Genomic DNA, 13,952 nt, shown 5'->3' on the forward strand with positions numbered 1-13,952 from the left:
TTAGAAAAGAAATCTCTTGCTGCCTTCTTAACCACTCTGTATCTAGCTTTTGGTGAAACTTCTTCATCCATCCTGTAAAAGTCAGGTCCAGTGTCATCTTGATTTCCCTCTATCTGGAAGTATTCATTTCCTCCTGCCAGCATGTTATTATACCTCTTCTCTTGCAGCACTTATTCTCCACCTAATATTATAGCTATTGTGCTCATGTCTTATCTGCCCTTTTGGACAAGAAGCTCTTTGAGGATGGTGGCTGAATCTGATTTATCTTTACAATCCTATTATAAGTTCGTAAGAGGGAGCTCATAAGTCCTGACTGAATGAACGTCTAATACATACGACAAACGTAACAGAGTACAGACCACTAAGCGAAGAAGCAGGAGACCACAGGCAGATCCCTTCTCAGGACTCAGACACCAAAGTGAAGAGGTAAGTAAGGCTCTCCAAGATCCTTTCTAGCTCTAACATGGTAGGACTTCGATTGATGCCAACCAGCCCAGAAAAATAAGGACCCAAACTCTCAGTCCCACATCCCTGGCTTCTTTTAAAAGGTCCCCAAGACAAGTTTTTCTTTTCCATTTTTTTCTAGAGAAAAAATATCTTGAGAGGTTGCATCGCTTAATGCTGAACAACTGGGGAGGAGAAGAAACAACAGGGATGACAGCTAACCCCATCCTAATTCCTAGGCACAATCCCTGTGCAGTCACTTTCATACCATGTTAGGGTGGCTTCCGCAGCATCCTTTACCCTCATAGATGCGGGGTTTGGCTCCTTATCTCCTTTGTACTTGACCTCTTGCTCACTGTTCTTGGACTTACTTCCTGAAATTCCCAGTTCCACAATCTCCAATACTTCCTTAAGACAATCCTAGAAGCAGGAAAGGCAGATCAGTTTTTGTAATACACCTGAGAAGACAGGGAAATACATCAAAATACTAATAGTGGTGGTATTTTGCTGACAGGCTCCAGTTTCTTTCTCACTTTCATAAGTGGATATTAATTTCACAATAATAAACTTTGCCCCCACCCCAATTTCTCTTTAAAAAACTGAATTTGAGTGTTCAGAATTAAATAAGCAATGATAAATTCCATACTCTTTTATCAGTCACAATTCTTATAAAATTACCACAGACAATAAAATTATGAAAGCCCAAGTTAAAGAGACACAACAGTAATTCAGTTAAACCTAGAGTGGTTTAAGATACATTAGATTATCCAGGGACGACTGGATGGCTCAGTAGGTTAAGCATTCGGCTCAGGTCATGATCTCACGGTTTGTGGGTTCGAGTCCCACGTTGGGCTCTGTGCTGACAGCTCGGAGCCTGGAGCCTGCTTCGGATTCTGTGTCTCCCTCTATCTGTCCCTTGCCCTCTCAGACCCTGTCTATCTGTCTCTCTCTCTCAAGTTAATAAACACTAAAAAAAATTTTTTTAAATTAAAAAAAAGGTACATTAGATTATCCAAAGGGAAATTTATCAGTTACTGACATTTTTAAGCAATTCCTGGTATCATAACTTTAGAAGCCATAATGAAAATAGCTAAGATTTGGGGCACCTGGGTGGCTCAGTAGGTTGAGCATCTGTCTGACTTCAGCTCAGGTCATGATCTCATGGTTCATGAGTTCGAGCCCTGCATCAGGCTTACTGCTGTCAGCACAGAGCCTGCTTCGGATCCTCTGTCCCCCTCTCTCTGCTCCTACCTCACTCATACTCTCTCTTGCAAAAATAAACGTTTAAAAAAAAAAAAGTGAAGATTTAATCAACAGTATTATTTTAAGAACTATATAAAGCTCTCCATAAATATTCAATGAGCCTGATAATCTTATTTATACTATGAATTCTTGATAACTGCCTGTCTCCCTATAAGGAAGATATAACATGGAACAATGGCAAGAGAAATCAGCCTAGATACCTGTGCCTACTTGAAAATGGAACACATGTGTGAAATGAATTTTTTTTAAGCAGGCTTCATGCCCAGCTTAGAGCTCACCACAGGGCTTGAACTCAAGACCCTGAGATCAAGACCTGAGCTGAGATCAAGAGTTGGGACACTTAATTGACTGAGCCATCTAGGGGCCCGAAATGAAATTTTTATATACAGGCAAACTTTACGGCAATTTATGCTCTAGTTTTGCAGCCGGGATACCAAATGTCCTTCGGAATTTGGCAATGGGTGACCAAAGTGCCCACTGGTCATCTTGAGGCTACCACATCCTTTCAAAAAATAATATTCTTAATACTTCAGATAAATTAGTCAAGATTCCAACTTTCTTTCCTTTTATTTTCATTTAAGAGAGAAAGTACATGTGCACGTGAGTGGGGGGAAGGGCAGAGAGAGAAAAGGTTACAACTTTTTCTTTTAATATTTATTTTGTAACTTATTGTCAAGTTAACTAACATACAGTGTATACAGTATAATCTTGGCTTCCAGAGTAGATTCCCGTGATTCATCACTTACATACAATGCCTATGCTCACCCCACCAAGTGCCCTCCTCAATGCCCATCACCCATTTTCCCTGCCCCCCCTCCAACCCTCCACCCCCAACAACCCTCAGTTTGTTCTCTGTATTTAAGAGTCTCTTATGGTTTGGTTCCCTGTTTGTAACTTTTTTTTCCCCTTCCCTTCCCCTATGGTTTTCTGTTAAGTTTCTCAAATTCCACATGAGTGAAAACCTGTATCTGTCTCTGACTTATTTCACTTAGCATAATACCCTCCAGTTTCATCCACGTTGTTGCAAATGGCAGGATTTCATTCTTTTTCATCACCAAGTAGTATTCCATCACACCACATCTTCTTTATCCATTCATTAGTTGATGGATATTTGGGCTCTTTCCATACTTTGGCTATTGTCAATAGCACTGCTATAAACACTGGGGTACATGTGTCCCTTCAAATCGGCACTCCTGTATCCTTTGGATAAATTCCTAGTAGTGTTATTGCTGGGTTGTAGGGTAGTTCTATTTTTAATTTTTTGAGGAACTTCCACACTGTTTTCCAGAGTGGCTGCATCAGTTTGCATTCCCACCAACAGTGCAAGAGGGTTCCCCTTTCTCCACATCCTTGTCAACATCTATTGTTTCCTGAGTTGTTAATTTTAGCCATTCTGACCAATGTCAGGTGGTATCTCAATGGTTTTGATTTGTATTTCCCTGATGATGAGCTATGTTAAGCACCTTTTCATGTGTCTGTTAGCCATCTGGATGTCTTCTTTGGAAAAGTGTCCATTCATGTCTTCTGCCCATTTCTTCACTGGATTATTGTTTTTCAGGTGTTGAGTTTGGTAAGTTCTTTTTTTTTTTTTTTTTAATTTTAGTTTGCCAAGGTCTTTACAGATTTTGGATACTAACCCCTCATCTGGTGTGTCATTTGCAAATATCTTCTCCCATTCCACTGGTTGTCTTTTAGTTTTGTTGATTGTTTCCTTTGCTGTGCAGAAACTTTTTATCTTCATGAGGTCCCAACAGTTCATTTCTGCTTTTATTTCTCCTGCCTTTGGAGACATGTCAAGTAAGAAGTTGCTGCAGCCACAGTCAAAGAGGTGAAAGCTACATTTTTCAAAAGAACTTTTCGGGGTGCCTGGGGTGGCTCAGTCAGTTAAAGCATCAGACTTCAGCTCAGGTCATAATCTTGTGGTTTGTGAGTTCAAGCCCCGCATTGGGTTCTGTGCTGAGAGCTCAGAGCCTGGAGCCTGCTTCACATTCTGGGTCTTCCTTTCTCTCTGCCCCTCCCCTGCTCATGCTCTGTCTCTCTCTGTCTCTCAATAATAAATAAATGTTAAAAAAAATATTTTTTTTAAATAATAATAATAAAAAAGAACTTTTCTATGGGTTAATTTGCAACCAAATATAAGCATGATGACAATTATTGAGTCGTGCTCAAAAGAACAAGTGTTCTCCTAAAATATTACAACTATATTCAGTGTAAGTATGCAATATTGTATTTAAAGATTCTTTTTTTTAACATAACTTATTGTTAAATCAGCTAACATACAGTGTGTAAAGTGTGCCCTTGGTTTTTGGGGTAGATTCCCATGGTTCGACATTTACATACAACACCCAGTGCTCCTCCCAACAAGTGCCCTCCTCAATGCCCATCACCCATTTTCCCATCTCCCCCACCTTAAAGATTCTCTTTTAAGAGGGATTTTCCCAGCATACATTTTTGTTTCTTCTCCCCGTTTTAAGATCTAGTAAACTTGGGGCGCCTGGGTGGCTCAGTCAGTTAAGTGTCTGGCTCATGTCATGAGCTCAAGCCCTGTGTCAGGCTCGGTGCCAGATGTGGAGCCTGCTTAAGATTCTCTTCTTTCCCTCTCCCTTTCCCCCTCCCTGGCTCATGTGCGAGCAGTGTGCATGTACCTGCTCTCTCTCAAAAACAAACAAACAAACAACAGATCTAGTAAACTAACCTTTTCATCAAGCATATCAGGGTGCTCTGTCAGCCAGACACAGAGACACTGAAAAGCCGCTACTATCATGGAGTGCAGATCCCGGGAGTGAAGAGGAGCTGGCCGACTACACTGGTACACAATGTAGCTGCACACGGAGCTGATGGCTCGCTTCCGGTCTCCAGAGTCCACCATCACCTTCACCTGAACACAGTCACACGGGGAACACAGTTAGCCAGGAACCACCGTACCAATTTCAAAGTATCTGCGCCGAAGCCCAGCCTTTCTGATGCTGTGATACACCATAGAAAGCCTTATTTTTTAAAATGGTATTAAAAAAAAAATGGTATTTCTACAGAGGAACAGAATATTTCAGATGTATCACATAATACTCTATAAAGAAGGCATTTTTCAAACCCTAAAACAGTATTTCATTTTAGCATATTTCTTCACTGCCTAAAACCTAAACTTCATCATTGCCAGATATCAGAAGGATAGCTGGCAATGGAACGTGTGCCCATTTCTGAAGCCTCTGAAGCCCCTAACCCAACCCTACAGTGAGGCTCTATGGGCTACGAAGTTCTATGTACCTGCTCAGAGGTACAATTAACATAGAGGATACTACACATATTGAAAGTGAAAAATTTGATAAATTGTGGCCAAAGTATATACCTGTGAACTATCAGCACAATCAAAGTAGTGGACATATCAATCACCCCCCAAAATATCCTCATGCACCTTGCTAATCCTTTCTCCCACTCCTTTATGCCCCTTCCCTAGGTTACTACTGATCTACCTTCTGTCACTACAGGTTAGCCTGCATTTTCTAGAGTTTTATGCAAATAAAATCATATAGTATTGTATTCTTTTTTTGAGGGGAGAGGGTCTGGCTTCTTGTACTCAGCATAAATATTTTGAGATTTGTGCACATTTTCCCACGTACTTATTAAAATCTGATGATCCTACAATGGCATAAAATGTCACGCTGAAAATTTAAGGGTATTATATAGCATATACAAAATCAACAGGCATTCTATTATCATTTGCAAATAAATAGGAAGTACTGAGATGTTTCCTGTAAACTAACAACAAAAATATAATTCACTCTTTGAACTTATTAAAAACAAATAAAGTTCACTTTGTAAAATTTCATTTGAAGGCTCCTTTTTGCACACTCTAGACATAAACTACGTTTGAGTATAACCACCACTGTCAGGAGACACGGGAAAAAGAGTGACGGTCCAAAGCTGTCAGGCTAAAATACGACGACTGTTCCCCTCACCTTTGCCAGGCCAGAGAGGAGCTCTAGAGCTGCCAGTGATATGCTCATGTCTTGCCGCCACTGGGAGTTGAGTCTTTGGGTGACGAGATGAATGCTGCGGATCAGGAGCCCAGCAGCTGAATCTGTATTAAGAGCTAGGATATAACCCCAATGCCACATCCCACAGGGAGGGAAAACAACTAAGCATTAGTAACGAGAAGCACAGCATTCCACCAGGCACAGACCACAGCAGCCACAGTGAGCACAATGGGCACCCGCACAGGGCTACACTCCCCACCCCACCGGCCTGAGCACCAAGCCTGACTCAACAACAGTGCACAGGGCACACACACTGGACCAAAGCAGCTTCTAGTTCCCAGCTCAGCTACTTTTTACACAGACATCCACCGGGATCTGGCAGTTCGGTATCATTCTTATAATAATGTAAATCTTAAAATTTCTAAACTCAGAGAGTTACATTTTCAAAAAAAAAAAAAAAACACTGAAAAGGCTATCATTATTTCCTTGGAATTTTATAGAAAAAAGAATTCACATTTTAGAATCCCCTCAGATGCTAGGAATAAAGCATCTGTTGAAATTATTTTCAGGGTTTAAACTATCAAAAGTCACATGCAATGTCTTTCTAAACACATTTTAACATTTAATTCTCTAAGACCACTTTAGGACTTCTAAAAAAGAAATTAACCAAGTCACCATGTTTTTTATTTGGCCTCCAGTTCTACTGGGGCGCCTGGGTGGCTCAGTCGGTTAAGCGTCTGACTTCGGCTCAGGTCATGATCTCTCGGTTCTCGAGTTCAAGCCCCACATTGGGCTCCCGGCTGTCAGCACAGAGCCCACTTGGGATCCTCCGTCCCCCTTTCTCTCTGTCCCTCCCCCACTTGTTCTCTCTCATCCTCTCTCAAAATAAATAAATAAAAACTTTTAAAAAATGTAAAGTAATTACTACTTAGCTAATAATAAATTAGGACAAACTAAATTGAATTTTATTATAAAGGAAGCTTTAGGGACATTATACCTGTCGATCCTATCAGAAAGAGGGCAGTGACAACAGAAAAAGGAATGATCATTAAAGAGAGACATTCATGCGACACTAACACAAATCTGGATTTCTTAGTAAAAACTACAACATTACAAGCAGAACTCACTAACACCAGTTCAAAATGCTGAAACAAACAATAATCACTTCCAACATTTATATTAGAACACATACAATAATTCAGAAAATTCTTTAGTTTAAAAGTGTTTTAGAAAGCATAAAAAACAAATTTTCACCTATAGTATACTTAAATCCATGAACATAATGAAGAAGATAACAATTTTAAGTAACTTCTTTATAAATGCTGTATTTAAATTTGTTGAAAAACCTCACAATGACCTGATATATCTGACATGCTCGAGGATACTTAAAACATGCCTGGACTCCTAAGCTCATGAATTTTCCAGATGATTAAAAAATTAAATTCACATCTAAGGATCTAGATTTCATTCCAGTCAAGTTGGACTGGCACTCACGGATTCAATACAATATGAATAATTATGTATAAAAACACAAAGGCACCCATAAATTCACAAAACCCATAAAGTAACTGCCAAGGGTAAAGGATATCATTGAATAGAATGCTCAACTAGCAAATGCTGCCTTATTCTTGCTTAAAATTTGTGACTGAAGAATCTAACCAGTTATAGTAAGATATATAGTTTTTAAACACAAAGACACTCTCCTGTGAGTTCCCATCTAATGTATATTTCATCACTCCCCTTATCACACTGCAATAACTGACGTGCTGGCTGACTCTGTCATTAGAGCCTGAGGGACAGCACATCCTATTTGACTCTGTATTACCAACACTTGGTACAGAATCCAGAAATGTTTCCCTGACAACCCACTATAATCATTTATAAAATCTAATAAACTACCCAAAATTAGCTATTAGAAGCTATAGAGCTAATTTTAAAAGATTTGCTTTGTTTTAAAAAATCTTTTAGAGGCGCCTGGGTGGCTCAGGCAGTTGAGCATCCGACTCTTGATTTCAGCTCAGGTCATGATCCCAGGGTCATGGGATCAAGCTCCACATCGGGCTCCACACTGAGCATGGAGCCTGCTGAAATTTCTCTCCCTCCCTTGGCCCCTCTACCCTGCTCACACTCTCTCTCTAAAATAAAATAAAAATTAAAAAATAATAAAAATCTCTTAGACTAATAGTCTATTACACTTAAATACCTTAAAAAATCATAACATTAAAATTTTGTTTAAAAAGATTTTGTTTGTCTTACATATCTGGGCATTAAAAGTTATTCAATAAAATTTGGATTTCAAAAAACCAGACATGGCTTACCATAATCCCTTAGGAGGGCCTGAGCAGGTCTTTCACTGTCAGGAGTTGTGGGCTCTGTGCTTCCACCACTTGCTGAACTAATACCACTATTAGTGCGACTATGACTCTTCAGGTGATTTTCTCCACCACCCTAGTCAAATAAAAACAAGTCAAATATCTGAGGTCTACATCCCAAGTTGACAAGTATAAATAGAGGTCAGTCATTAAAAGCCACGTTGATAAAATGGAATGGCTAAGTAGCTGTTTAAGCAGCACAAACTGATACAGATAAAAACTGACAAGGGATTAAAACTATTGTGTTTTTGCACAGACACCATCTATTGAAGGGTATGAAAGGTCTGATGATTATGGTTGCCCATTCTGGAGTCTTCTTTGCCACTGTTTACAAAGGGCCAGCTCAGGACCTTTCCCATCTTCACTAGATTTCACGAGCTAATAACTCTGGGTCCTTAAAGAAACACCCTAGTGCCTCTAAGCAAAACTTCAGAACGCTTTAAGATTTATACAATCTTAAAAAAAACAAAACAGAAATAAACAACAGTAACTTTCAAATGTAGTTACATCATAGAACACAAACAATGAAATATTACAGTTAGTATTCCATATGTACAGGGGCTGACAAAGGTATCTGTTAAAGATTTCTCTCATTTTCCCCCATATAAACAAAATTCATTATATCCAGATCAGTTGATTATTTTAGCTACCTACTGGGATATGAATCTAATTTCCTTAATAACAATTTGATCACCCATCTTACATATACCCATCTCATTCTAGTATACTCTATTAATTTCTCCACTCTCCTGTCTTTACCCCAGGTACAAGGATCACATATCCTGAAGCCAGAAGTAGGGGGGCAGTGGGAAACATTTTTAATTTGGAAGCACTGATGCTTTGGGGGACCTTCAAACTTTGGTGTAAAAGAGCTGATGGGGGCGCCTGGGTGGCTCAGTCGGTTAAGTGTCCATTTGTTGATTTTGGCTCAGGTCACTATCTCACTGTTTTTTAGGCTCACAGCACAAAGCCCATTTGGGATTCTCTCTCTCTCTCTCTCTCTCTCTCTGCCCCTCCCCCGCTCACATGCGCCTGCCCATTCTCTCACTCTCTCAAAATAAATGAACTTAAAAAAAAAAAAAGAGCTGATAAGATGGAAAAGAATAAACTCATGCTTGTTTCCAGCCAGCATTAGATCTACTAGGCATAGAAGGAATAATAGAATAGAGGGCTTTTCCTAGATTATTTAAGCCAGTTCACCAGCACAGCAAAAGAAGTCAAGAGCTTTAAGTAGACACTGTCCAGGAACTGTATCTATCTGAAATTTCTCTCATGCAGAATCTCTCAAAGACCTGATTAATGGCTGAGGAAGCACTAAAAGGTAAGAAACCTCGAAATACACATTTTAAAACAGGATGCTTCAGAACAATGAGCTGAATTTATAAATGCCTTTAAAAATCACAAAGACAGACATTTTGGAATGCAATTTACATAAAATCAGATGTTGATATTCTCCTGACAGATTACACGTGGTATGCTTCTTACCATCTCCATTTGGCAACCAATGGCTTCTAAAAGTGCTGAATCTTGAACAATATTTAACATTGCCCCTGTAACAGCAAAAAAAAAAAAAAGAGTGCGTTTTATTTAAATATATGACAAGAATACTAAAATGGCTGAAATATCTCAATTAACAGCAGAGACAGGAATATGATTTTAGCTGACAATGTAAACATGTCAATTTCAAGGGTAATACAAACTAAGAAAAGAAAGATATGGAATACTTTAAAATCACATTCTGTTCTTTTAGAAATAAAAGAAAAACAACAAAATAAAAATCACAGCTGTATCTTTCTGACCAGACTGCTTTTTAATTTTTTAATTTACATCCAAGCTAATCAGCATATAGTGCAATAATGATTTCAGGAGTAGATTCCCGTGACTCATCCCATACGTATAATACCCAGTGCTCATTCCAAGTGTCTTCCTCAATGCCCCTTGCCCATTTAGCCACCCCCCCACCCATAACTCCTCTAGCAACCCTCAGTTTGTTTTCTATATTTAAGAGTCTCTTATGTTTTCGTCCCCTTCCTGTTTTTATATTATTTTTGCTTCCCTTCCCCTATGTTCATCTGTTTTGTATCTTAAATTCCACAAATGAGTGAAGTCATATATTTGTCTTTCTCTGACTGGCTAATTTTGCTTCGCATAATACCCTCTAGTTCCCTCCATGTTGTTGCAAATGGCAAGATTTCGTTCTTTTTGATTGCCGAGTAATACTCCAGTGTGTGTGTGTGTGTGTGTGTGTGCGCGCGCGCACGCGCGCGCACGTGGGTATATACATACACATACCAGACTGCTTTTTCAGAATGATTAAAGCCACGTGGTTCAGGGCTTGACCATGGCTGCACATTCTGAAGGCAAGCTGCATGTATTTACCATCAGGGAACTTACAGCTCTAGAAAAGGCTACGACAGAAACAAGATGGTGAGCCTAACACAATGCTTCTCATCCCAGTGTGGGAGTGCTCTTGTCCACCTGGTTAAAGAAGGGACAGACATAGTTTTCCCAATCTATAGGAAGAGTGACAATTGACTCTTTCTTGAAATATACATAGGGAGCTCTTCAGAACAAGGGTTAAGGCAAAACTAAATATCAACTCTGTAGAAAATTATCTGATTTCAAGTGGTATGTTATTTGAATAACCTAAAACCCTACAACTTGGAGGCCCTCTTATAGTGAGATTTAAGCTCTGTTCCTTCAAGTCTTTTCCAAAAGGGAACAATTTATTCTTCCCTATTTATTCCACTTTCTCACTGCAAAACATACTACATTCTGAACACTTACTCCAACTACGACTGCAATCACCAATTCTTTGGTCATGACACTTCCTCTCCTGAAATGAAATCCTAACCTCATTTCTGCCTATTCAAATTCTGCCCTACAAGATCAAACTTAACTCCCACTTCCCCCTCTGAAGTCTTTCTTGCCCTTTTGGTTTCTTCGCTCAACACTGAAGACACTGAACAAGGCAGGCAATCAGCTCTGCCTTGAGGATATCCTAATTTCTGCAATAGGACTTGCTCAAGGATAAAAGCCATGCCATCAGTTCTTTAGTGTTGTCCTCAGAATGCCTGTACTTAGGACCATGCTCTTGGCTTCGATGAAAGACAGAAAGAGACAGTTGTAGTAATCAAGTTGAAAAATAATGAGCGCTTATAATATGTCACTGGCCGTAACGATGAGGGGCCATTTAAAAGAGAATCAGTATGATCAGGGGACCAAAAGAAAACATTAAGGAAAAAGGAGGGAAGCACAGCAACAGCTCCTCCTCAGTTTCCTCCTGGCAGCGTTCTTACATGGCTTCTAGAATTACACCCAACTCAAATTTTTTCCATATGGATGTAATGGGCAGGAGGAAGAGGAAAACACAGATGTAAGAAGGGAGGGAAGGAAAGACAAGAGAGGGCAGGGGAGGAAGTGGGTTAAGGGAGAGAGGAGGAGAGAGGAAAGGCAAGAGGGAAAGAGAAAAGTATCACAAATAAAACTAAACAAAATGATGCACTAAGACAACTATAATTCTTCCCCCTTCCCTCATCTCCCCCCCTTTAAACTTTTTCATATATAAAAGCAAACAATTCTGCCTCTGATTCAGAATAAGTAGAGCTGTATTAGGCTTAGGTTCCCATCACTGACCCCTGCTGTCTCAGCATGCCTGGTGTCAACAGCATACGGGTTCACTTAAAAAAACTTTTGTGAACACAAACCTAGTATCATTTGAGTGTTGTTGGGGTCCGTCTCCGTTTGCAAGGCACCTATTAGTATATTCACAAGTCTCAACTTCAGGGACAAAAAAGTGATCGGTTTATCATATGAAGAGCTGTCATCGTTACTAAACTTTCCTTCCAGGACCACCTATGGAAGAAACAAATAATATTCAACATCGACCGTTGTGGTGCACTATGCCCATGTGGCAACCGCTACAGTGGACAAAGAGGTCGGTCTAACAAGAAAGGCTTTCAATCTAATATTAGCCACTGTGCTGGCTAATGTGGCACTAACTCACACAGCATGTGTTAGTGCCATCTGAAATAGTAGACCAAGGCATGCTGGTTGACTGACAGAAGAAATACCACAACAAATCAACTTTGCCAGTTCAACTGAAATAATCTAAGTTGGTTCTTTTTTTTTTTTTTTAAAGATTTTATTGATTTATTTATTTTAGGTAATCTCTACATCCAATGTGGGGCTCTAACTCGCAACCCCAAGATCAAGAGTTGCATGCTCCACTGACTGAGCTAGCCAGGAGTCCCTGAGAAAAATCTTAAAAAGCTCATGTTCCATTTTTAAAATACAATTTGACTTGAAGAAGCACACAAAACAGAATGCAGAATATAAAAAACTTTAATGAAACATTACCTCAGATTTGACTGTGCCAAAATGATGAGGGAGGGGCAACAAAGAAAGTAGGATATTAATGGAAGATCTTCTCAATTCTGTTGGATTTACATAGCTTTTGAATTTTGAGAGTTCTCTGCCAAAAAAAAAAAAAGAAAAAAAAAAGAAAAAAAAAAAGCTTTTGGTATTTCCAAACCAAAGTATGTTTTTAGCTATTGCCAAATATACATTATGTCAATTTTTCACAATAGAAGTACTGGGTTTGGTTTCATAAAGAATGCAGTAACTACTTTCCACTGAGTTTATTTTCTGCAGTGTGTGTGTGTGAATTTCTATGTTAAGGTGTTACAGAATTAAACTAGAATCTGACTGACTGATTTTAAATGTATGACCTACTCTATAAAAGTAGGACCTCTGGGCTGGGGTTGTTCTTAGCCCTCCAGATCAGGCCAAAAAGAATTCAACATGCCCATGGACAAATCAGAACTGACTGAATTCAGGGATGAGGTGGATGGATCTGGATGTTCTATGCCCATGTAATGTGACCTGAGTTCCTCTGGGCTATGAAGACAATAGCACAGGATAAATTAGGCAACTGGGGAGGAAGCACCAAAACAGACCAGGCCAAACCCAACAAGTGACATACTAGTGCAGAATGATAGCTTACCTGTCAGGCAAAATGGTTTCAAGAGCTGAAATAAAGTAAGGAACCACAACATCAATCCCTTTCAAGTCACAGCAGAACAAAGGAGGGGAGTTTAGAATAACGCTGGCCAAGACAGGATGGCACACATAATCATTTATCTGCAAACCTTGAATTAAAAGCATGTAAAATCTAGGAAAGCAAGAAAAAAATTTTAAACAAACTGCCGATCAATTATTTTCATAATCATTAATATTTTCTACATAGTCATCTGAAAGTCTATTTCCACTCTTCATTACTTCTATCCTTAAAAGGTATTACTGGAGTTAGAACAACTCAAAAGCAAATATACTAAGAACCAAAATATCTTTCCTAATGAAAAGAAAAAAAGGATTCATGTCTCTTACACCTTCTTGAAGTTTTAAGCCTTGCAACTCAAAGTTATAGGTGCCTGCAAATGAAGCAACCAAAACAAAACAAATGGCTACAGCAATTATTAATAAACCAGAGGAATTAGTGAGCTGAATTCCATGCCAGTAAAGTTTTGCAACGTCTTCCAATTCCTAAAGAAAAAAAAAAGGGTGCATTGTGTCTTTTTTCCCTTCCCCCTCTTTTCCAGGGGGACGATGAAAGAAAGAAACCTCATGCAGCCCTGCATTCACCGTGACATGGAGGAGAGTCTGAAATAAAACTCCTTTTAGGAATATACCTGCATCTACCTTCGTTTAGCCCCCTCCCCTAACCCCCAATCAACTAGGTATTCAATCTTCTATAATTCAGAGCGACTATACTGGTAAACTCTTCTACTACCGTGAGTTTCTCTGCAAAACTCTTTGGAAACAGCTTCCTCACCTCCTGGTCTCTACTCAACACATTTCAGTCTAGCTTCTCTTCCTAGAATTCAGTTAAAACCATATT

General features: G+C 39.3%; 1 protein-coding gene across 6 annotated transcripts in view; it reads right to left on the minus strand.

The window, feature by feature from the left end:
- The window catches only part of RALGAPB (Ral GTPase activating protein non-catalytic subunit beta), an 87,828-nt gene that overhangs the window by 35,536 nt on the left and 38,340 nt on the right, over nt 1-13,952 (minus strand). For 2 of the 6 annotated variants that reach the window (XM_027070080.2, XM_027070077.2), the window contains 8 exons: nt 13,059-13,226; nt 12,413-12,527; nt 11,761-11,908; nt 9,539-9,603; nt 8,000-8,129; nt 5,664-5,785; nt 4,403-4,585; nt 713-864 (listed from right to left, as the gene is read on the minus strand). In XM_027070080.2, coding sequence (XP_026925881.1) covers nt 713-864; nt 4,403-4,585; nt 5,664-5,785; nt 8,000-8,129; nt 9,539-9,603; nt 11,761-11,908; nt 12,413-12,527; nt 13,059-13,226 — 1,083 coding nt within the window. Of the gene's footprint in view, nt 1-712; nt 865-4,402; nt 4,586-5,663; nt 5,798-7,990; nt 8,130-9,538; nt 9,604-11,760; nt 11,909-12,412; nt 12,528-13,058; nt 13,227-13,952 lie in introns of all 6 variants that reach the window. The other 4 variants (XM_027070079.2, XM_027070075.2, XM_053199973.1 and 1 more) reach the window with 2 other exon arrangements.

Source organism: Acinonyx jubatus, chromosome A3 (assembly GCF_027475565.1).
Source record: "Acinonyx jubatus isolate Ajub_Pintada_27869175 chromosome A3, VMU_Ajub_asm_v1.0, whole genome shotgun sequence".
Lineage (NCBI taxonomy): Eukaryota > Metazoa > Chordata > Mammalia > Carnivora > Felidae > Acinonyx > Acinonyx jubatus.